The 23873-nt window shown below is 45.8% G+C and overlaps 1 protein-coding gene across 2 annotated transcripts in view; it reads left to right on the plus strand.

The window, feature by feature from the left end:
• The window catches only part of sema4f (ssemaphorin 4F), a 146345-nt gene that overhangs the window by 48329 nt on the left and 74143 nt on the right, over positions 1–23873 (plus strand). For both annotated transcript variants that reach the window (XM_033035806.1, XM_033035817.1), the window contains exons 2-3: positions 7715–7869; positions 11401–11460. In XM_033035806.1, the coding sequence (XP_032891697.1) occupies positions 7715–7869; positions 11401–11460 (215 nt within the window). The remainder of the gene's footprint in view (positions 1–7714; positions 7870–11400; positions 11461–23873) is intronic.

Consider the following 23873-nt stretch of genomic DNA (forward strand, 5'->3'; position numbering starts at 1 on the left):
TTTATATTCCTTATCCCTTACAATAGATGCTGGGGTGTAAGATTGCAACCTTCACGTGGTCCGCCCTGTTTCCACGAATGCAATCAACCCGGCGTGCACAATCAAATAAGATCAAATAACCATATAACCATATAACAATTACAGCACGGAAACAGGCCATCTCGGCCCTACAAGTCCGTGCCGAACAACTTTTTTCCCTTAGTCCCACCTGCCTGCACTCATACCATAACCCTCCATTCCCTTCTCATCCATATGCCTATCCCATTTATTTTTAAATGATACCAACGAACCTGCCGCCACCACTTCCACTGGAAGCTCATTCCACACCGCTACCACTCTCTGAGTAAAGAAGTTCCCCCTCATGTTACCCCTAAACTTCTGTCCCTTAAGATAGAACAAGTTTTCCGACAACTTTAGGCTGTGCACACCATACGCAAGAAGAAGAAGACAATAGATGCTGACATTTCATTATCATTAATTACCTGCTGGTGACTTCAAGTCAACCCTTTGCATTTCATCCATTTTGGGGTGGCGCAGCAGTGGAGTTGCTGCTTTACAGCGCCAGAGACCCGGGTTCGATCCTGACCACAGCTGATGTCTGTATGGAGTTTGTACGCTCTCCCTGTGACCTGTGTCGTTTTTCTCTGGGTGTTGCAGTTTCTTTCCATATTTCCAGAGGAAGTAGTTAAGGAAAACAATCCGCTTGCGAAGGAACTGCAGATGCTGGAAAATCAAAGGTAGATAAAAATGCTGGAGAAACTCAGCGGGTGAGGCAGCATCTATGGAGCGAAGGAAATAGGCAACGTTTCGGGTCGAAACCCTTCTGAGGGTTTCGACCCGAAACGTTGCCTATTTCCTTCGCTCCATAAATGCTGCCTAACACGCTGAGTTCCTCCAGCATTTTTGTCCACCAAAACAATCCGTTTGTCCAACCGCCCCTTATAGCTAATGCCCTCTGAACCTGGCAGCATTCTGCTAAACCTTTTGTGCACTTTGCTGCTCTCTGCAACAAATGCTGAATTATCTGAGTTATAGACAATAGGTGCAGGAGTAGGCCATTCGGCCCGTCGAGCCAGCACCGCCATTCAACGTGATCATGCCTGATCATCCCCAATCAGTACCCCGTTCTTGCCTTCTCCCCATATCCACTGACTCCACTATCTTTAAGAGCCCTATCTAGCTCTCTCTTGAACCGGCCTCCACCGCCCTCTGAGGCAGAGAATTCCACGGACTCACAACTCTCTGTGTGGAAAAAGTGTTTCCTCATCTTCGTTTTAAATGGCTCACCCCTTATTTTTAAACTGTGGCCCTGGTTCTGGACTCCCCCAACATCGGGAACATGTTTCCTGCCTCTAGCGTGTCCAAACCCTTAATAATCTTATATGTTTCAATAAGATGCCCTCTCATCCTTCTAAACCTTTTGTGCACAAGCCCAGCTGCACCGAATGGCCTACTCCTGCACCTATTTTCTACGTTTCTATGTAAGATCCCTTCTACTGTGTTTGGATTTTCAGATCTTTTGATAAAATCCAACATCTATAATACGATTGTGTGCTAAATAAAAGTGCATGGATATACCAACATGGTTTTATTGCAGGCAGGAAATGAGAGTATGCGTCTTTCTCGAGGTGACAGGTGGTGACTGGTGGGGTGCCACGAGATTAGCGCTCCGGTCCTGTCATTCGATGCCCGAATGATTTGGATGTGGGAATTAAATGTTACATTTCCTGGTGTACAGATAACACTAGGCTGGTGGGGGTGGGGAATGTGGGGAGTGGCATTGATGTGAACTGTGAGCAGCATACAGGGAGGTTACGATGTTATTTAGATAGGGTTGAGTGAGTGTGCAGATGCATGCAACGTGCAATTTAACATGGGTACATGCTAGGCAACAGAAAGACAGGCTATTATTGGAACGGTGACAGAAGGGGAGCTGAGAGTGTGCACTGGGACTAGAGTGTCCTTGTAAACACCAGGCACTGAAAGCAAGCCTTCAGGTCACACAGTCAATGACATGATACAATAGAACTTTATTTATCCCAGGAGGGAAATTGGTCTGCCATCAGCCATGAAAAATGTTCCCAATGTTGGGCGAGTCCAGAACCAGGGGCCACAGTCTTAGAATAAAGGGGAGGTCATTTAAGACTGAGGTGAGAAAAAACTTTTTCACCCAGAGAGTTGTGAATTTGTGGAATTCCCTGCCACAGAGGGCGGTGGAGGCCAAGTCACTGGATGGATTTAAGAGAGAGTTAGATAGAGCTCTAGGGCCTAGTGGAGTCAAGGGATATGGGGAGAAGGCAGGCATGGGTTATTGATAGGGGACGATCAGCCATGATCACAATGAATGGCGGTGCTGGCTCGAAGGGCCGAATGGCCTCCTCCTGCACCTATTTTCTATGTTTCTATGTTCTATGTTTCTATGAAACACAACAAGATACATGAAACATGAAATTAAAGTCACAGCAGCGGCTGTATTTCCTGAGGTCTCTGCGGAGAGCAAACGTTTCACAACCGCTGCTGCTGACCTTCTACCGGTGCGCCGTGGAAAGTATCCTCTCCTATGGCATCCTGGTGTGGTTTGCTAGCTGCACTGTGGCTAAGAGGAGGGCGCTGCAGAGAGTTATTAAAACTGCACGGAGCATCACAAACGCTCAACTGCCCTCCCTGGATGACATATACAGGGCCCGATGCTTGCGCCGGGCCACAAACATCAAGCAGGACACATCCCACCCTGCCAACCATCTTTTCACTCTGCTACCCTCTGGGAGGTGATACAGGTGTCTGAAGGCTTGCACCGGTAGACTAAAAAATAGTTTCTACCCATGTGCGATAAAATAACTTACCTCTAACAGAGAACACTGGGGGAAGCACAATATAATTCGGGGGGCAAGATAATGTGCAATATTCTTTTAAAATATTTTTAATACCTATTTATTATTTTCTTTACTGATCTGGTGTATATGTGTCAATGGCTGTTGTGTTTTGTTCTTTTTAAATCTTTTATCCTGTGTCTTCTATGTACACACCGAAGGAGATGCAATGGAATTTCGTTGTACAGTTGTTGTGCAATGACAATAAACGTATTTCATTTTCATTTCATTTCAAGTGATGAGTGGATAGAGTGGATGTGGAGAGGATGTTTCCACTGGTGGGAGAGTCTAAGACCAGAGGTCACAGCCTCAGAATATAAGGATGTTCCTTTACGAAGAAGGTGAAGAGGAATTTCTTTAGTCAAAGGGTGTTGAATCTGTGGAATTCATTGCCACAGTAGGCTGAGGAGGCCGTCAATAGATATATTTAAGGCAGAGATAGATAGATTCTTGATTAGTACGGGTGTCAAGGGTTATGGGGAGAAGGCAGGAGAATGGGGGTGAGAGGGAAAGATAGATCAGCCACGATTGAACGGCGGAGTAGACTTGATGGGCTGAAAGGAGTAAGCCATTTAGAACGGAGACGAGGAAACACTTTTTCTCACAGAGAGTGGTGAGTCTGTGCAATTCTCTGCCTCAGAGGGCGGTGGAGGCCGGTTCTCTGGATACTTTCAAGAGAGCTAGATAGGGCTCTTAAAAATAGCAGAGCCAGGGGATATGGGGAGAAGGCAGGAACGGGATACTGATTGTGGATGATCAGCCATGATCACATTGAATGGCGGTGCTGACTCGAAGGGCCGAATGGCCTACTCCTGCACCTATTGTCTATTGTCTATTGAATGGCTTCATTCTGCTCCAATCACTTATGGAAAAACCTCAGTAAAATCAATGTAGACAATATATTTTGCAATTCCCCCATCAACCGTTTGCATGAGACAATATATCCCACAGTCGTGCAGACGATGAGCAACAGGAGCTGTGGATCCTGAACACCTCTCAGCTGTAATTTTCAAAAATGATTCATAAGATGAAAGCATCGCTGACAGCATCGGCATTTATTGTCCGTCTCTGCTTGCCTTGAGAAGGTGCTTGATTGCACTGCTATTGTTCAGTTGTACTATATTGTCACATGTACCGTGAAATTCTATTTTGCATACACTTTAGTAAATGTCAGTATGGGGTGGCACGGTGGCGCAGCGGTAGAGTTGTCGGAGCTAAGTTTAATAGCCTGATGGCTGTGGGGAAGTAGCTATTCCTGACCTGGTCGTTGCAGTCTTCAGGCTCCTGTACCTTCTACCTGAAGGTAGCAGGGAGATGAGTGTGTGGCCAGGATGGTGTGGGTCCTTGATGATACTGCCAGCCTTTTTGAGGCAGCGACTGCGATAAATCCCCTCGATGGAAGGAAGGTCAGAGCCGATGATGGACTGGGCAGTGTTTACTACTTTTTGTTGTCTTTTCCGCTCCTGGACGCTCAAGTTGCCGAACCAAGCCACGATGCAACCGGTCAGCATGCTCTCTACTGTGCACCTGTAGAAGTTAGAGAGAGTCCTCCTTGACAAACCGACTCTCCGTAATCTTCTCAGGAAGTAGTGGCGCTGATGAGCTTTCTTGGTTTGTGAACAGTGGTGTGCTGCAGGGATCAGTGCTGATGCACTATTGCTCATTATTTATATGAATGATTTGGATGAAAATGTTTATTAGGTTACTTTGGAGATACAGCGCGGAAACAGTCCCTTCGGCCCACCGAATCCGCACGGACCGCATCCCACAGGCACCAGGGACAATCCACAATTACACCAAGCCAATTCATAGCCCATTGAAGGTGCAGCACAAGTAGATCAGGTGGTAAAGAAAGCCTATGGTTTGCCAGAGGCATGGCCTGTTCCACTGAGGCGATTTTTTTTAGGGGACTACAGGCGACTAGGTTGTCGCGACATGGTCGCCGGGGTGACGCCTGTATGGTCGTGAGTCGTCTCCTCAGTCGCCCAAAGAGTCGTAGCGTCTTTCTGGTCGCCGCTGTATTTTCAACACGTTGAAAGTTTTTCGGAGACAGTCGTCGACAGTGGGTTTGACGCCAATGAGCGTAGCTTGACTTCTCCTGACGTAGGTGCTGTCGTAGGTTGTCACCAGGTTAACGTAGGCTGTCGCCGGTGCTGACTTCCGTTTTTTTAAATTGTTAAAGTAATGATTCTATTTCAGATTTTATATCGTGGGGGGGTCCAGTCGCCGGTTTTTCGGCGACCTGCTACAACTATGACAGTCGCCGGCAGTCGTCTAAAAATAACCTAAGTGGGACAGGCCCGTTAGAGTCAGCAAGCAGCGCTGGTTAGGCAGCATTTGGAGTATTGCATGTAGTCTTGATAAATGAGTGAATGATTTGTTATTGTGTCATGTGCCTAGGTACAGTGAAATGCTTTTATTTTGCATGCAACCTCAGCAGTACACAATGTCGCCATGTGTTGGCGTCGGCAATGTTACATAAGTACCGAACAGTCCTATCTACTGTGCGCCGCTGCACGGCACTGAGCTGGAGTTTAGAAGGATGAGGAGAGACATTGAAACTTACCGACCAGTGAAAGGCCTGGATAGAGTGGATGTGGAGAGGATGTTTCCACTAGTGGGAGAGTCTAGGACCAGAGGACATAGCCTCGGAATTAAAGGACGTTCCTTGTGGAAGGAGACGAGGAGGAATTTCTTTAGTCAGAATCTGGAATTCTTTGCCACAGAAGGCTGTGGAGGCCAAGTCAATGGATATTTTTAAGTTGGAGAATGATAGATTCTTGATTAGTACGGGTGTCTCAGATAGACACAAAATGCTGGAGTAACTCAGCGGGTCAGACAAAATCTCTGGGGGAAAAGGAATAGGTGACATTTTGGGTTGAGGCCCCTCTTCAGACATTATAGTTCATATCTACTAATCCAGTCACCATTCTGGTAAACCTTTTCTGCACCATTTACAACGCCTCCACATCCTTCCTGTAATGAGGCAACCAGAACTGCACGTAATACTCCATATGCAGCCTAACCAAAGCTCTACAAAGCTGCATGATACTTCCTGAGCCTTGTACTCCATGTTCCAGGCAAGCATACCATATGCCGTCTTTATCATTCTATCCATCTATAACAAGGTTAATTCCCGGGGACAAGGCAGCAACGGGGTACTGATTGGGGATGACCAGCCATGATCACATTGAATGGCGGTGCTGGCTCGAAGGGCCAAGTGGCCTACTCCTGCACCTATTGTCTATTGTCTATTGTTTATATCCACCAGTCTTGCTACTTTCAGGGAGTTCTTTACATTGGACACCAAACTCAATTTTCTTATTTGATTGCAATTTTCAGGGACTTGAAACCAGACCAACTTACATACTTGAGCTAACGCGTTCAGAAAATTGTATGCAATGCTCATGACAGTTCTTGATAATAATCCCTAAACCTAAAAATAGAAAGTTCTGAAATAGAAAGGCAGCATTGAGGCAAGAGAAACCGAGTTAAACGCTTTCATTCATCGAACCACTTCTGATCTGGCAGTCTATTGACTGGAAGTCGCTGCCTCAAAAAAGGCAGCCAGCATCGTCAGAGACCCACACCACCCTTCCACGCTCTCATTTCACCCTGCCATCGCGAAGAAGGTACAGGAGCCTGAAAACTGTAACGTCCAGGTTCAGGAACAGCTTCTTTCCTACAGCCATCAGGCTATTAAACACTGAAAATAAGCTCTGAACTATTATTATTATTATTATGGTACAATTTTTCATTGGTTTGTTTTTCATGTGTGCGTGTGTGTGTTTGTTTAAGCGGGTCAGGCCACTTCTCTGTATAGAAGGAATGGGTGATGTTTCGGGTCGAGACCCTTCTCCAGCATTTTGTGTCTATCTTTGGTTTAAACCTGCATCTCCAGTTCCTTCTTACACGTGTGTGCGTGTGTGTGTGTTTAGTATAGTTTAGATTAAAGATACCGCCTGGCAACAGGCCCTTCGGCCCACCAAGTCCGCACCTGCCAGTGATCCCTGCACATTTACACTGCCCTACACATACCAGGAAAAATTTTACAGAAGCCAATTAGTCTACAAATCTGTACGCCTTTAATGTTACCATTAATGTTTTATTATTATTAATGTTTAGTGTTTTCTGAGTCATTCGTAACTGTCACTGCATGTCATGTTGTTACTTGTGGGCGGAGCACCAAGACAAATTCCTTGTATGTGAATACTTGGTCAATAAACTTACTTAAGGGCCTGTCCCACGAGCATGTGACTGCATGGGGCAAGCGCGACCAAACCGGAAGCGGGGGCCGTGCAGAGGTCGAGTGATCCCGTACGAGTTGACGTGAAGTTCGAGCGAAGTCCGCGGGAAGTTTGCGCTAGGCGTATGCCGTCAAGACGCTGCGTACGGCGTCGAGACACTGCCCATCGAGGCGGTGCGTACGGCCTCAATGCGGCTGCGGGCCGGCAGGCCGTTGCCGCGCGGAATTTTTGGACAGTGTCAGTTTTTCGGAGCCCCGCGCGATGTCGGGACCAGCTCCGCACAACTCCATACGGCTCCGGCGATCGAAGTGGGACCAGCCCCGCGAGGCCGTACGGCTCAAGCGACCACGTTAGGTCGCGCTTGCCGCATGCAGCGCATGCTCGTGGGACAGGCCCTTTACATACTTTGGAGTGTGGGAGGAAAACCGGAGCTCCTGGAGAAAACCCACGCAGGTCACAGGGAGAATGTGTAAACACCGTACAGACCGTGTGAGGTTTATTTAAACCTGAAGGTGTGAAGCCTTGTGTATAACTCTGCGATGCTGTGAAGATTTTATATTTTAAACATTAATGTTCATGTGTTTCTTTTGATTTCAGAGCTCGAGCAGCTGACATCAATGAGGAGCTTTTTCAAGGATGGGAGAACCTTTACCAGCTTTTTGGTAGACGAAGCGCGAAACCGCTTTTACGTGGGAGCAAATGACGCGGTTTATGTCCTCAACCTGACTTCTGTCGACCGGGATCCATTTATGGTAATTTCATCAAATGTGACGCATTTTTCTGCATAGTTTATAAATCCTTACATACTGTAGTTATGACTTCATAATTTAGTTTAGAGAAAAACAGTGCAGAAACAGGCCCTTCAGCCCGCCAAGTCCGCGCTGACTAGCAATCCCCGTATACTTAGAGCATTTCCTACACACACTAGGGACAATTTACAATTATACCAATTAACTTACAAACCTGTACATCTTTGGAGTGTTGGAGGAAACCGGAGATCATTAGACAATAGACAATAGGTGCAGGAGTAGGTCATTTGGCCCTTTGTGCCAGCACCGCCATTCAATGTGATTATGGCTGATCATCCCCAATCAGTACCCCGTTCCTGCCTTCTCCCCATATCCCCTGACTCTGCTATTTTTAAGAGCCCTATCTAGCTCTCTCTTGAAAGCATCCAGAGAACTGGCCTCCACCGCCCTCTGAGGCAGAGAATTCCAGAGACTCACCACTCTGTGAGAAAAAGTGTTTCCTCGTCTCCGTTCTAAAAGACTTACTCCTTATTCTTAAACCGTGGCCCCTGGTTCTCGACTCCCCCAACATCGGGAACATGTTTCCTGCCTCTTGTGTGTCCAAGCCCTTAACAATCTTATATGTTTCACGGGAAGGTCACGGGGAGAACGTACAAACTCCATACAGACAGCACCCGTAGTCAGGATTGAACCCGGCGCTGTAATGCTGCAATTCTAGCGCTGTGCCACCGTGCCGCCCTATTGACTCCAGTCACGTTGGGCAGCGCAGTGGCGCGGCTGGTAGAGCCGCTCTCACAGAGCCAGTGATCCGGGTTCAATCCTGATTTTCAGTGTTGTCTGTGCGGAGTTTGCATGTTCTCCCTGTGACCACGTGGGTTTCCTCCGGGTGCTCCGGTTTCCTCCCACGTTCCAAAGACGTGCGGGTTTATAGGTTAATTGACCCTCTGTAAATTGCCCCTAGTGTGTAGGGAGAGGATGCGAAAGTGGAATAACATAGAACTATTGTGAAAGGGTGATTAATGGTCAGCGTGGACTCATTGGGCCTGTTTCCGTGTAAGGAAGAACTGCAGATACTGGTTTAAATCGAAGGTAGACACAAAATGCTGGAGTAACTCAGCGAGTGAGGCAGCATCTCTGGAGAGAAGGAATGGGCGACGTTTCGGGTCGAGACCTTTTTCAGTACTGCCTCTCTAAACAGTAAAGTTGCTTGAGAATTCTCTGGAATCTAATTCAAATGTTTATGTCCATAAGGGATAGGGTTAGGAGCAGAATTAGACCATTCACCCCATCAATTCTACTCCACCATTCAATCATGGCTGATCTATCTTTCCCTCTCAACAATATTCTCCTGCCTTCTCCCCATAACTCCTGACACTGGTACTAATCAAGAATCTATCTATCTCTGTCTTAAAAATATCCACTGACGACCTCCACAGCCGTCTGTGGCAACGAATTCCACAGATTCACCACCCTCTGACTAAAGAGATTCCTCCTCATCTTCCTAAAGGAACGTCCTTTAATTCTGTGGCTGTGCCCTCTGGCTCCATAGTTCAGGGGTTAGAGCACTGGTCTTGTAAACCAGGGGTCGCGAGTTCAAATCCCGCCAGGGTAATTTCACATTACACCATGTTGCCTCGGGAAAGCAGCCAACAAAAAGCAGCTATTATAAAGAAAGACGTCTTTGGGCAGCACGGTGGCGCAGCGGTAGAGTTGCTGCCTTAAGGGCCTGTCCCACGATGTGAGTTTAATGGGGAGAAGGCAGGCACGGGTTATTGATAGGCGATGATCAGCCATGATCACAATGAATGGCGGTGCTGGCTCGAAGGGCCGAATGGCCTCCTCCTGCACCTATTTTCTATGATCCTAAACTCTTCCACGAGTGGAAACATCCTCTCCACATCCACTCGATCCAAGCCTTTCAATATTCTCATGCTGTGGTTATTTCTGCAGAGGAGGTAATGGGGGCCTGCAATTTATAAATTAAAGAGTTCGACGTGGCGTTCAGATCCTTTTAAATATATTCCACTCTCATGCTAGTATATGCCAAAATATTCTTGAGGCAGGCTGTATCTTTGTGTGTGTTTTCCTGTTTGGTCGTTCTCAGTCATAGTGATTAAATGCCCACTTTAGGAACATGGAACAGGAAGGCACAGCTCAAGAACAGGCACTTTGAGCCACTTTGTGTTGAACACGATGCCAGGACCAACTCTCTTATCTGACTTGGAGACTCTATCTGGAGTCTACAGGAGTGCCTATCTATAAGCTTCTTAAATATCACTATTGTATCTGCCCCTTGGTTAGTGTAGTGCAGCAAGATAGAGTTTTGCAGAAGTCTCGTCAGAGAGACGAGGAGAACTTATTTTCCGCTCCACTGCGAAATCTCCTCAAGGTATGTCTACTTTGAAGAAGTTCTCCTCCTCTCTCTGACCAGAGTGCTGCAACATCCTCTCCCGCCGCTCCCCCCTCTGTGAATCCTCCTGCTCTCCGGCTCTGCATATCTTCCATTCATTTGTCCTAATTACCGCCTAGGATTCTGTGACTCCTCTCTAAATATATGTCGTGTTCAGTCATAGAGTGAGACAGTGTAGAAACAAGCCCTTCAGCCCAACTCAGCCCAATATTACAAAATTCTTAAGGGGTTGGACAGGCTAGATGCAGGGAGATTGTTCCCGATGTTGGGGAAGTCCAGAACAAGGGGTCACAGTTTAAGGATAAAGGGGAAATCCTTTAGGACCGAGATGAGAAAAATATTTTTCACACAGAGAGTGGTGAATCTCTGGAACTCTCTGCCACAGAAGGTAGCTGAGGCCAGTTCATTGGCTATATTTAAGAGGAAGTTAGATGTGGCCCTTGTGGCTAAAGGGATCAGGGGGTATGGAGAGAAGGCAGGTACAGGATACTGAGTTGGATGATCAGCCATGATCATATTGAATGGCAGTGCAGGCTCGAAGGGCCTACTCCTGCACCTATTTTCTATGTTTCTATGTTTCTAACTCGCCCACACCGGCCAACAATGTCCCAGCTACACTAGTCCCACTTGCCTGCGCTTGGTCCATAACCCTCCAAATCTGTCCTATCCATGTATCTGTCTAAATGTTTCTTAAACGATGGGACAGTCCCAGCCTCAACTACCTCCTCTGGCAGCTCGTTCCATACACACACCATCCTTTGTGTGAAGAAGTTACCCCTCGGATTCCTATTAAATCTTTTCCCCTTCACCTTGAACCTATGTCCTCTGGTCCTCGATCCCCCTACTCTGGGCAAGAGACTCTGTGCATCTACCCGATCTATTACTCTCATGATTTTGTACACCTCTATAAGATTTATACATTGTGGGATTTATACGTTGTGGGATTGTTTTCAGATGATCACATGATTTGACATTAAGAATGTTTGGATATTGGGCAAAATCCCTGGCACGAGTACCAATGCAGATTATTAAACAAAGATTAAATAATGACTTTCAGGTACTCTGGAACTGGATTTTACATACAATTAAATTCATTCTGTGGCATGAATGTATTTGTTTTACAGATAGAATGGAACGTAACAGAAAGTGAACATGTTTCCTGTTTACGAAAAGGCAAAAGAGAGGTTGGTTCTTAACTCTCTCTCATGTGTTGTTGTAATAATCTTTGGTGCAGTGCTTGCTGTTCAAGTTTTCATATATTGAATGTCAATGTTTTAATGGCCAAGCTGCCGTTCCCAGGTTGAATGTGTAGTTGAGTCGAGCTGTGCTAAAGCCATCACGTTATGAGCTTCTCTCTCACCATTGAATGCTTTGAATCTGAATACTGTAAATCCATGTACACAAAAAAACAAAATGCCTGGAAGTACAGATCGGGCAGCATCGGTGGAGGCAAATAAATGGCCAACGTTTCAGGCTGGGACCTTGTGTCAGGACTGAGAGGGTAGAGGAAAGATATGAATGAATGAATGAATGAATACGTTTATTGGCCAAGTATGTTCACATACAAGGAATTTGCCTTGGTGCTCCACTCGCAAGTGACAACATGACATACAGTAGACAATTAAGAATGACACATAAAACATTAAATATTAATAATAAAACAATATCGATTAAACATGTGAATTAAATAAAATACCAGAGCAAAAGGAGGCTCCATCTTTTGGCTCTGCAGCCTCCAGGTGTCATGCTTGGTGGCTGAGCTAAACCAGACCATGATGGAGAAGGTGAGGACAGACTCTACGATGGCCGTGTTGAATTGGACCATCATTGCCTGTGGCAGATTTTTGGTTATTGAGTAGATTAGAGCAACTACTCGTGGAAAAAAAGCTGTTTTTATGTCTGGCTGTGGCAGCTTTGACAGTCCGGAGTCGCCTTCCAGAGGGAAGTGCTTCAAAGAGTTTGTGGCCAGGGTGAGAGGGGTCAGAGATGATCTTGCCCGCTCGCTTCCTGGCCCTTGCAGTGTGCAGTTCATCAATGGAGGGACGGTTGCAGCCAATAATCTTCTCAGCCGATCGGACGATTTGCTGCAGCCTCCGGATGTCGTGCTTGGTGGCTGAGCCAAACCAGACCATGATGGAGAAGGTGAGGACAGGCTCTACGATGGCCGTATAGAATTGGACCATCATTGCCTGTGGCAGATTGTGCTTCCTCAGCTGCCGCAGGAAGTACTCCTCTGTTGTGCCTTTTTATTTCATTACAAAGCGGTCAGAGAGAGATGTGAGATGGGGGATGGTAGGTGATAGGTGGAATCAAGTGTAGTGAGAGATGATGGTCAAACAATGCTGAGGCTCTATAAGGCGCTGATTAAGCCGCATTTGGAGTATCGCGAGCAATTTTGGGCATCACATCTGAAGAAGGATGTGCTGGGTCCTGAGAGGAGGTTTACGAGAATGATCCCAGGATTGAGTGGGTTAACATATGATGAGCGTTTGACGACACTGGACCTTTACTCACAGGAGTTTAGGATGAGGGGGAACATTGAAACTTACCGAATAGTGAAAGGCCCTGGATAGCGTGGATGTGGAGAAGATGTTTCCACTAGTAGGTGAGTCAGAGGTCATAGCCTCAGAATTAGAGGACGTTCCTTTAGGAAGGAGATGAGGAGGAATGTCTTTAGTCAGAGGGTGGTGAATCTGTGGAATTATTTGCCACAGACGGCTGTGGAGGCCAAGAATGGATATTTTTAAGGTAGAGATGGACAGATTGTTGATTAGTACGGGTGTCAGGGGTTATTGGGAGAAGGCAGGAGAATGAGGTTAGGAGGGAGAGATAGATCAGCCATGATTGAATGGCAGAGTGGACTCGATTCTGCTCATATTATTTATGACCTTATAAACAGCTCTTTGGATCGACTTGAAACCATACGATGGGCCCATGATTCTTTCTCTAGCCCTTCATCATACATCAATGGAGTTGCTGTTCTGGAAATAGAAGTCTTAACACCAGGACAATGTGGTGACAGTGATTGCAATTAGTAGCGAGCGGAATTTGAAAAATCCGGGAAACTTAATTATTTCACATTTATTTTTAAGACTGGATGTGGTGCAATCATAACCATTCCTTTTATACTGCGATGCATAATTCATTTGATTAGAAACTCTCCTGCCATTCTGTGATCACGATAAGACAAGTGAGGAAGTGTACTCCAGCTTTTAAACAACCGATTTTTTGTGGATGCTTCGCAAAGAGAATATTCGAGTGGGTTTTTTTTTCATGCTGTCTGTCATAATAGCCCTATTATTCGCAAAATATTTAGATTTATGGCAGAAGAATTGCATGGCAGAAGGAGAAAATGAAAAAAAACCGCATGTATTGGGAATGCTTTCCACTTTGTCAAAGGGGAACTTTTCAACTGGAGCGTTAGGGCACATGAAAGTTCCATATTTAAATAACAAAGTCCTTTTTTATAAAATGGAGATAAAAGGCAGAGGAAGAGAGGGGCTCGGTCTGCAAGAAAGAAAATCCAACAGCAGAAACACGCAGAATGTAAATTGTTTTGAGACGTGTTTACTTTTGTTGGTTGGTCAGTTCATGGCATGTGATGCGGTTCCCAATTTTCATTCTGGCAGTGTTTGACCTAGATGTGTGGGGAAAGAATGTCCTTGGACTGGATTATTCTCTGGATCGGAAGGATTCTGAGGGCTATGGGCCAAATGCAGACAAATGGGACTAGCCCAGAATGCCAACTTGGTCGGCTTAGACAAAGTGGGCCACAGGGCCCATTTCTGTGCTGTATAGCTCCACAATGATATAGTTCGATAATATATATATGGACGGCGTGGTGGCGTAGCGGAAGAGTTGCTGCCTTACAGCTGCAGAGACCCGGGTTCGATCCCGACTACGGGTGCTGTTTGTACGTTCTCCCCGTGACCTGCGTGAGTTTATTCCGAGATCTTCGGTTTCCTCCCACACTCCAAAGATGTACAGGTTTGTAGGTTAATTGCCTTGGTGTAAATGTAAGATTGGCCTCAGTGTGCATTGGGTAGTGTTGATGTGCGGGGATCGCTGGTCGGAGCGGACTCGGTGGGCAGAAGGGCCTGTTTCCGCGCTATGTTTATAAACTAAAAAGTTAAACTCTCTGACTAAATGATCTAAATCCCCAGAGAGATAAATCTGGGAAGGGGATTCCCGATTGTGCATGAAAATCCTAAGCGGCATGACCATGGGTCACGGAAAGAAGCCAGACCAAATTTAGACTTTAGAGATACAGCATGGGAACTGGCCCTTCGGCCCGCCGAGTCTGCGCCAGCCAGCGATCACCCCGTACACTTAACATTACCCGACATACAAGGGGCAATTTTACCTACAAGTCAATTAACCTACAAACCTGTTGGAGTGTGGGAGGAAACCAGAGCGCCAGAGAAAACCCACGCGGTCACTGGGAGAACATACAAGTTCTGTACAAGCAGCACCTGTGGTCAGGATCAAACCTGGGTCCCTGGCGCTGTAAGGCAGCAACTCTACCACTGTGCCAACTGATTTGGTTCAGAGCTTATTGCGAACACTTTCCCCATCAAATGACCACAGTAATCTCTTTTAAGAGGCTGACATTTGGGATACTTGCTGCCTAATGGAAATGAAAGGATGTTGAGTTCTTAATGGGTGTAGTTGAGGAGCAGATTACCCATGAACCAAATAAGGGTCTGAGGAGCAAAATGGCAGCTGGTCCTCCTTTGTATAATCAATAATCTGCATGAATGAATAAGTTTATTGGCCAAGTATTCACATACAAGGAATTTTCCGTGGTGCTCCGCCCGCAAGTGACAATATGACATACAGTGACAGTTAGGAATGACACATAAATCATTAAACATTAATAATAAAACAATATCGATTAAACATGTGAACTACATAAAATACCAGAACAAAAGGAGGCTACAGATTTTTGGCTGTTGAGTAGAGCAACTACTCGTGGATAAAAACTGTTTTTATGTCTGGCTGTGGCAGCTTTGACAGTCCGGAGTCGCCTTCCAGAGGGAAGTGATTCAAAGAGTTTGTGGCCAGGGTGAGAGGGGTCAGAGATGATCTTGCCCGCTCGCTTCCTGGCCCTTACAGTGTACAGTTCATCAATGGAGGGAAGGTTGTAGCCAATAACCTTCTCTGCTGATCGGACGATTCGCTGCAGCCTCCAGGTGTCGTGCTTGGTGGCTGAGCCAAACCAGACCATGATGGAGAAAGTGAGGACAAACTCTACGATGGCCGTGTAGAATTGGACCATCATTGCCTGTGGCAGATTGTGCTTCCTCAGCTGCCGCAGGAAGTACATCCTCTGTTGTGCTTTTTTGACTGTGGAGTCGATGGTGGACCCCCACTTACGGTCCTTGGAGATGTCCAGGAATTTAAAGGGCTCCACAGATGTGACTGTGGTGTTGTTGATGGTGAGTGTCCTGGATGGACAGAAAGGTGCCAGAGAGAGCTGCATTTCCCTTTCTGTAGGAAGAACGGATGCAAAGACCATTAACAGCAGTCGTAGGTAATGGTATCGAAATAATAATCAGGGTGAAAAATTACAAACATTTGGAAAATTTGACAGGCACTTTGAGTTGACAAAGTTGACCATGGATCCTATTTGTTTAACCAAATTGAAGTTTAATTCAGTTTAGAGATACAGCGCGAAACAGGCCCTTCGGCCCCCCCGAGTCCGCACCGATCAGCGATCCCGCACATAAACACTACCCTACACAAACCAGGGCCAATTAATCTACAGACCTGCACGTCTTTGCAGTGTGGGAGGAAACCGCAGATCTCGGTGAAAACCCACACAGGTCATGGGGGGAACGTACTAATTCTGTACAGACAGCACCCGTAGTCAGGATCGAACCCGGGGCCCTGGCGCTGTAAGGCAGTAGCTCTACCGCTGCGCCACCATTCCGTTTCTTTTGTGATGGATTTTCAGAAAGCATGTGAAAAATGTTACATAATATATATGGATCAACAAAACAAGCATGGGAAACTAGCTGAACCAAGATAATAAACAATGGGCTAAGGACTGGAATTGTTGTTTTTCAGACTGGAGCAATGTGAAACAGGGTTTGCCCAAAATGAGCAAAGAAAAGTGTTTCCAGACTGCTACTTTATCAAGAAGGGCGGGCTCTTGGTTGAAGAGAAACTTAAGGCATGTTCTGCAGTTGTACAGAGCCCTAGTGAGACCACACCTGGAGTATTGTGGTCTCACTAGGACCAACACCTCACCACCCCCAACATCGGGAACATATTTTTTGCCTCTAGCGTGTCCAAACCCTTTACAATCTTATATGTTTCAATGAGATGCCCTCTCATCCTTCTAAACTCCAGAGTGTCCAAGCCCAGCCGCTCCATTCTCTCAGCATATGACAGTCCCGCCATCCCGGGAATTAACCTTGTGAACAAACGCTGCACTCCCTCAATAGCAAGAATGTCCTTCCTCAAATTTGGAGACCAAAACTGCACACAATACTCCAGGTGTGGTTTCACTAAGGCCCTGTACAACTGCAGAAGGACCTCTTTGCTCCTATGCTCAACTCCTCTTGTTATGAATGCCTATCGCTTTCTTCACTGCCTGCTGTACCTGCACGCCTGAACCTCTATTGTCATTTAGGAAATCTGCTTCTTTAAGAGTGAATGTAGAACACCTTTCAAGTTTACTGGATTCAAGACAAGAGCGGAACAATACTAGATAGGGATTGAACGATTTGTAAGCCTCATAACGGTTCACTTGAGTGATTAGGCAGGATTTTCTTCTCAGAGTTTGTGTTGAGGTTTTATTAGATTAGATTAGATTAGATTATTTAATGACCACACAGTCAAGCTGGTGGAATTCAGGTTCAGTACAGGATGTTACAAGGTAGGCTGATTCCCGTCAAACATAACATAAAACACAACATCATACAATATACAGTACATGCATGGGGAGGATATGTGCTGTTATCATAGTGTGTTCAGAATTCGGATTGCGTGTGGGTAAAAACTGTTTTTAAATCGAGATGTCTTGGCGGACAGTGAGCTGTAGCGCCTTCCTGATGGCAGCAGGTGGAAGATGTGGTGAGCTAGGTGGGAGGGATCAGAGATGATTTTCTTCACCCTTGACACAGACCGTTTGTGATGGAGTGATTCTATTGATGGAAGGGGAGTGCTGATGATTTTGGATGCTTTGTTAACTATGCGTTGTAATTTATTACGGGAGTGAGTGTCTAAACTGCTGAACCAGACTGTATTTGATGAAGTGAGCATGCTTTGGATGATGGCTGTGTAGAATTTGATTAGGAGGTGTTTCCTTACTCTAAACTTCTTGAGCTGGCGGAGGAAGAAGAGTCTTTGGTTGGCTTTTTTGTAGATGTGATTTGAATTGATTTTCCATTTGAGGTTATTGCTTATGTGAGTGCCAAGAAATTTGTAAAAACCTCAAAGCTTAATGTTATAAAAACTAAAGAGAAGTTGTCAGACCGCAAGAGATTGCAGCGATTTGTGGCTAAGATAGAGTGGATGTTGAGAGGGTATTTCCACTAGTGGGAGAGTCAGGAACTAGGGGTCACAGCCTCAGAATTAAAGGACATTCTTTCAAGAAGGAGATGAAAGAGAATTTCTTCAGTCAGAGGGTGGTGAATCTGTGAAATTCTTTGCCACAGAATGCTGTAGAGGCCACGTCAATGGGTATTTTTAAAGCAGAGATCAATAGATTCTTGATTAGTACGAGTGTCAGAGGTTATGGGTAGCTGGCAGGCGATTAGGGTTAAGAGGGAGAGACAGATCAGCAATATTTGAATGGCGGAGGGGTCTTGATTGGCCGGTCTAATTCTGCTCCTATCATTTTTCACTTATGACCTTATGATCTTCGGCCAGCAGCATGATAGAAACATAGAAAATAGGTGCAGGAGTAGGCCATTCGGCCCTTCGAGCCTGCACCGCCATTCAATATGATCATGGCTGATCATCCAACTCAGTATCCTGTACCTGCCTTCTCTCCATACCCCCTGATCCCTTTAGCCACAAGGGCCACATCTAACTCCCTCTTAAATATAGCCAATGAACTGGCCTCAACTACCTTCTGTGTCAGAGAGTTCCAGAGACTCACCACTCTCTATGTGAAAAATGTTTTTCTCATCTCGGTCCTAAAAGATTTCCCCCTTATCCTTAAACTGTGACCTCTTATTCTGGACTTCCCCAACATCGGGAACAATCTTCCTACATCTAGCCTGTCCAACCCCTTAAGAATTCTGTAAGTTTCTATAAGATCCCCCCTCGATCTTCTAAATTCTAGCGAGTACAAGCCGAGTCTATCCAGTCTTTCTTCATATGAAAGTCCTGACATCCCAGGAATCAGCCTGGTGAACCTTCTCTGCACTCCCTCTAAGGCAAGAATGTCTTTCCTCAGATTTGGAGACCAAAACTGTACACAATACTCCAGGTGTGGTCTCACCAAGGCCCTGTACAACTGCAGTAGAACCTCCCCGCTCCTATATTCAAATCCTTTTGCTATGAAGCTCAGAGGGGATAGAGCCTTCTCTGTTGCTGCTCCGGCACTCTGGAACGCTCTGCCGTTGCACGTCAGACAGGCCCCCTCACTGTCCATCTTCAAAACCAGTGTTAAAACACATTTATACTCCCTGGCTTTTGACCATGCATGAGACTTTGCTCCTGTTTTTAGTGTTTTTAATATTTCTTTATTTTGAATATCTTTACTTACTCCATCTTTTAATTGTTATTATTGGTGTGTATTAACTTTTTATGTCAATGATTAGTGATGTACAGCACTTTGTTGCAACTATGATTGTTTTTAAAGTGCTCTATAAATAAAATTATTAGAAACATAGAAACATAGAAATTAGGTGCAGGAGTAGGCCATTCGACCCTTCGAGCCTGCACCGCCATTCAATATGGTCATGGCTGATCATCCAACTCAGTATCCCGTACCTGCCTTCTCTCCATACCCTCTGATCCCCTTAGCCACAAGGGCCACATCTAACTCCCTCTTAAATATAGCCAATGAACTGGCCTCTACTACCCTCTGTGGCAGGGAGTTCCAGAGATTCACCACTCTCTGTGTGAAAAAAGTTCTTCTCATCTCGGTTTTAAAGGATTTCCCCCTTATCCTTAAGCTGTGACCCCTTGTCCTGGACTTCCCCAACATCGGGAGCAATCTTCCTGCATCTAGCCTGTCCAACCCCTTAAGAATTTTGTAGGTTTCTATAAGATCCCCTCTCAATCTCCTAAATTCTAGAGAGTATAAACCAAGTCTATCCAGTCTTTCTTCATAAGACAGTCCTGACATCCCAGGAATCAGTCTGGTGAACCTTCTCTGCACTCCCTCTATGGCAATAATGTCCTTCCTCAGATTTGGAGACCAAAACTGTACGCAATACTCCAGGTGTGGTCTCACCAAGACCCTGTACAACTGCAGTAGAACCTCCCTGCTCCTATACTCAAATCCTTTTGCTATGAAAGCTAACATACCATTCGCTTTCTTCACTGCCTGCTGCACCTGCATGTCCACTTTCAATGACTGGTGTACCATGACACCCAGGTCTCGCTGTATCTCCCCTTTTCCTAGTCGGCCACCATTTAGATAATAGTCTGCTTTCCTGTTTTTGCCACCAAAATGGATAACCTCACATTTATCCACATTATACTGCATCTGCCAAACATTTGCCCACTCACCCAGCCTATCCAAGTCACCTTGCAGTCTCCTAGCATCCTCCTCACAGCTAACACTGCCCCCCAGCTTAGTGTCATCCGCAAACTTGGAGATATTGCCTTCAATTCCCTCATCCAGATCATTAATATATATTGTAAATAGCTGGGGTCCCAGCACTGAGCCTTGCGGTACCCCACTAGTCACAGCCTGCCATTGTGAAAAGGACCCGTTTACTCCTACTCTTTGCTTCCTGTTTGCCAGCCAGTTCTCTATCCACATCAATACTGAACCCCCAATGCCGTGTGCTTTAAGTTTGTAAACTAATCTCTTATGTGGGACCTTGTCGAAAGCCTTCTGGAAGTCCAGATACACCACATCCACTGGTTCTCCCCTATCCACGCTACTAGTTACATCCTCGAAAAATTCTATAAGATTCGTCAGACATGATTTACCTTTTGTAAATCCATGCTGACTTTGTCCAATGATTTCACCACTTTCCAAATGTGCTGCTATCCCATCTTTAATAACTGACTCTAGCAGTTTCCCCACTACCGATGTTAGACTAACTGGTCTGTAATTCCCCATTTTCTCTCTCCCTCCCTTCTTAAAAAGTGGGGTTACGTTTGCTACCCGCCAATCCTCAGGAACTACTCCAGAATCTAAAGAGTTTTGAAAGATTATTACTAATGCATCCACTATTTCTGGAGCTACTTCCTTAAGTACTCTGGGATGCAGCCTATCTGGCCCTGGGGATTTATTGGCCTTTAATCCATTTAATTTACCCAACACCATTTCCCGGCTAACCTGGATTTCACTCAATTCCTCCAACTCCTTTGACCCGCGGTCCCCTGCTATTTCCGGCAGATTATTTATGTCTTCCTTAGTGAAGACGGAACCAAAGTAGTTATTCAATTGGTCCGCCATATTCTTGTTCCCCATGATCAACTCACCTGTTTCTGACTGCAAGGGACCTACATTTGTTTTAACTAATCTCTTTCTTTTCACATATCTATAAAAACTTTTGCAGTCAGTTTTTATGTTCCCTGCCAGTTTTCTTTCATAATCTATTTTTCCTTTCCTAATTAAGCCCTTTGTCCTCCTCTGCTGGTCTCTGAATTTCTCCCAGTCCTCCGGTATGCTGCTTTTTCTGGCTAATTTGTACGCATCATCCTTCGCTTTGATACTATCCCTGATTTCCCTTGTTATCCACGGATGCACTACCTTCCCTGATTTATTCTTTTGCCAAACTGGGATGAACAATTTTTGTAGTTCATCCATGCAGTCTTTAAATGTCTTCCATTGCATATCCACCGTCAATCCTTTTAGAATTAATTGCCAGTCAATCTTGGCCAATTCACGTCTCATACCCTCAAAGTTACCTTTCTTTAAGTTCAGAACCATTGTTTCTGAATTAACAATGTCACTCTCCATCCTAATGAAGAACTCAACCATATTATGGTCACTCTTGCCCAAGGGGGCACGTACAACAAGACTGCTAACTAACCCTTCCTCATTACTCAATACCCAGTCTAAAATAGCCTGCTCTCTCGTTGGTTCCTCTACATGTTGATTTAGATAACTATCCCGCATACATTCCAAAAAATCCTCTTCCTCAGCACCCCTGCCAATTTGATTCACCCAATCTATATGTAGATTGAAGTCACCCATTATCACGGTTTTGCCTTTGTCGCACGCATTTCTAATTTCCTGTTTGATACCATCTCCAACTTCACTACTACTGTTAGGTGGCCTGTACACAACACCCACCAGCGTTTTCTTACCCTTAGTGTTTCGCAGTTCTACCCATACCGATTCCACATCCTCCAAAGTAATGTCCTTCCTTTCCATTGCGTTAATCTCCTCTCTAACCAGCAACGCTACCCCACCTCCTTTTCCTTTCTCTCTATCCCTCCTGAATATTGAATATCCCTGGATGTTCAGCTCCCAGCCTTGGTCACCCTGGAGCCATGTCTCCGTGATCCCAACTATATCATAGTCATTAATAGCTATCTGCACATTCAACTCATCCACCTTATTACGAATGCTCCTTGCATTGAGACACAAAGCCTTCAGGCTTGTTTTTACAACACTCTTACCCCTTATACAATTTTGTTGAAAAGTGGCCCTTTTTGATTTTTGCCCTGGATTTTCCGGCCTGCCACTTTTACTTTTCACCTTGCTACCTATTGCTTCTACCCTCATTTTACACCCCTCTGTCTCTACGCTCACACATTTAAGAAACCCTTTCCCTTTAACTCCATCCTCCACTAGCCCATTCGACACCCCACCCCCCTTATTCAGTTTAAAACCACCCGTGTAGCAGTGGCAAACCTGCCTGCCAGAATGCTGGTCCCACATCTGTTAAGATGCAATCCGTCCCTTTTGTACAGTTCCCCCTTACCCCAAAACAGATCCCAGTGATCTAAGAATCTAAATCCCTGCCCCGTGCACCAGTTCCTCAGCCACACGTTCAGGTCCCGTATCTCCCTGTTCCTGCTCTCGCCAGCACGAGGAACTGGAAGCAAACCGGAGATAACAACCCTGGAGGTCCTGCTTTTCAGCATTTTTCCGAGCTCTCTAAAGTCACGCTGCAGAATATTCATCCCCTTCTTTCCGACATCGTTTGTGCCGACATGCACTACCACTTCCGGATGTTCACCTTCGCCCTTGAGGATTTTCTGCACTCTGTCCGTGACATCCTGGATCCTGGCACCAGGAAGGCAGCACACCATCCTCGCATCCCGTCTGTTGCCGCAGAAACCCCTGTCTGTACCTCTCACAATGGAGTCTCCCACTACAATGGCATTGCCTGCCTTAGGACTTTTTGGTTTTGGCTCAACAGCCCTATTCGCATCACAAGCCAGTCCGTCGCCCAGTGTAAACACCTCCTCTGTCCCGACAGCTTCTAAGTGGGTGAACCTGTTCACAAGAGGTACAACACCCGGGGACGTTGGCATTCCATGCTTCCCTCCCGTTCTCGCTGTCTCCCACCTTCTCTCTTCCAGTACCTTAGGGGTAACAATCGTACTGTAGGACTTGTCGAGGAACGACTCAGTTTCTCGGACGAACCGGAGGTCATCCACTTGCTTATTATTATTATTATTATTATGAATGCTAGACCGCAAGAGATTGCAGCGATTTGTGGCTAAGATAGAGTGGATGTTGAGAGGGTATTTCCACTAGTGGGAGAGTCAGGAACTAGGGGTCACAGCCTCAGAATTAAAGGACATTCTTTCAAGAAGGAGATGAAAGAGAATTTCTTCAGTCAGAGGGTGGTGAATCTGTGATTCAAGGTAACATACCATTCGCTTTTTTCACTGCACCTGAATGCCTACTTTCAATGACTGGTGTACCACGACACCCAGGTCTCATTGCATCTCCCCTTTTCCTTATCGGCCACCATTTAGATAATAGTCTAGGAATAATCAAGGAACAGTTGCACCCTGGCCACTCCCTCTAATCCCCTCTCCCACCAGGCAGAAGGTGTAGAAGTGTGAAAACGCACACCTCCAGATTCAGTGACAGTTTCTTCCCAGCTATTATCAGGCAACTGAATCATCCTACCAACAACCAGAGAGCTCAGCTACTATCTATCTCAATGGTGATCTTCAGACTATCCTTGATTGGACTTACACAAAACTGCTGGAGAAACTCATCGGGTACAGCAGCATCTATGGAGCGAAGGAAATAGGCGACGTTTCGGGCCGAAACCCTTCTTCAGACTGATGGAAGGTGGGGGGGAGAAGGAAGGAAAAGGGGAGGAGGAGCCCGAGGGCGGGCGATGGGAGGGTGGGAGGAGACAGCTAGAGGGTTGAGGAAGGGGAGGAGACAGCAAGGACTAGCAAAATTGGGAGAATTCAATGTTAATGCCATCCGGACGCAAGGTCCCCAGACGGAATATGAGGTGCTGTTCCTCCAATTTCCGCT

Source organism: Amblyraja radiata, chromosome 1 (assembly GCF_010909765.2).
Source record: "Amblyraja radiata isolate CabotCenter1 chromosome 1, sAmbRad1.1.pri, whole genome shotgun sequence".
NCBI classification, from domain to species: Eukaryota; Metazoa; Chordata; class Chondrichthyes; order Rajiformes; family Rajidae; genus Amblyraja; species Amblyraja radiata.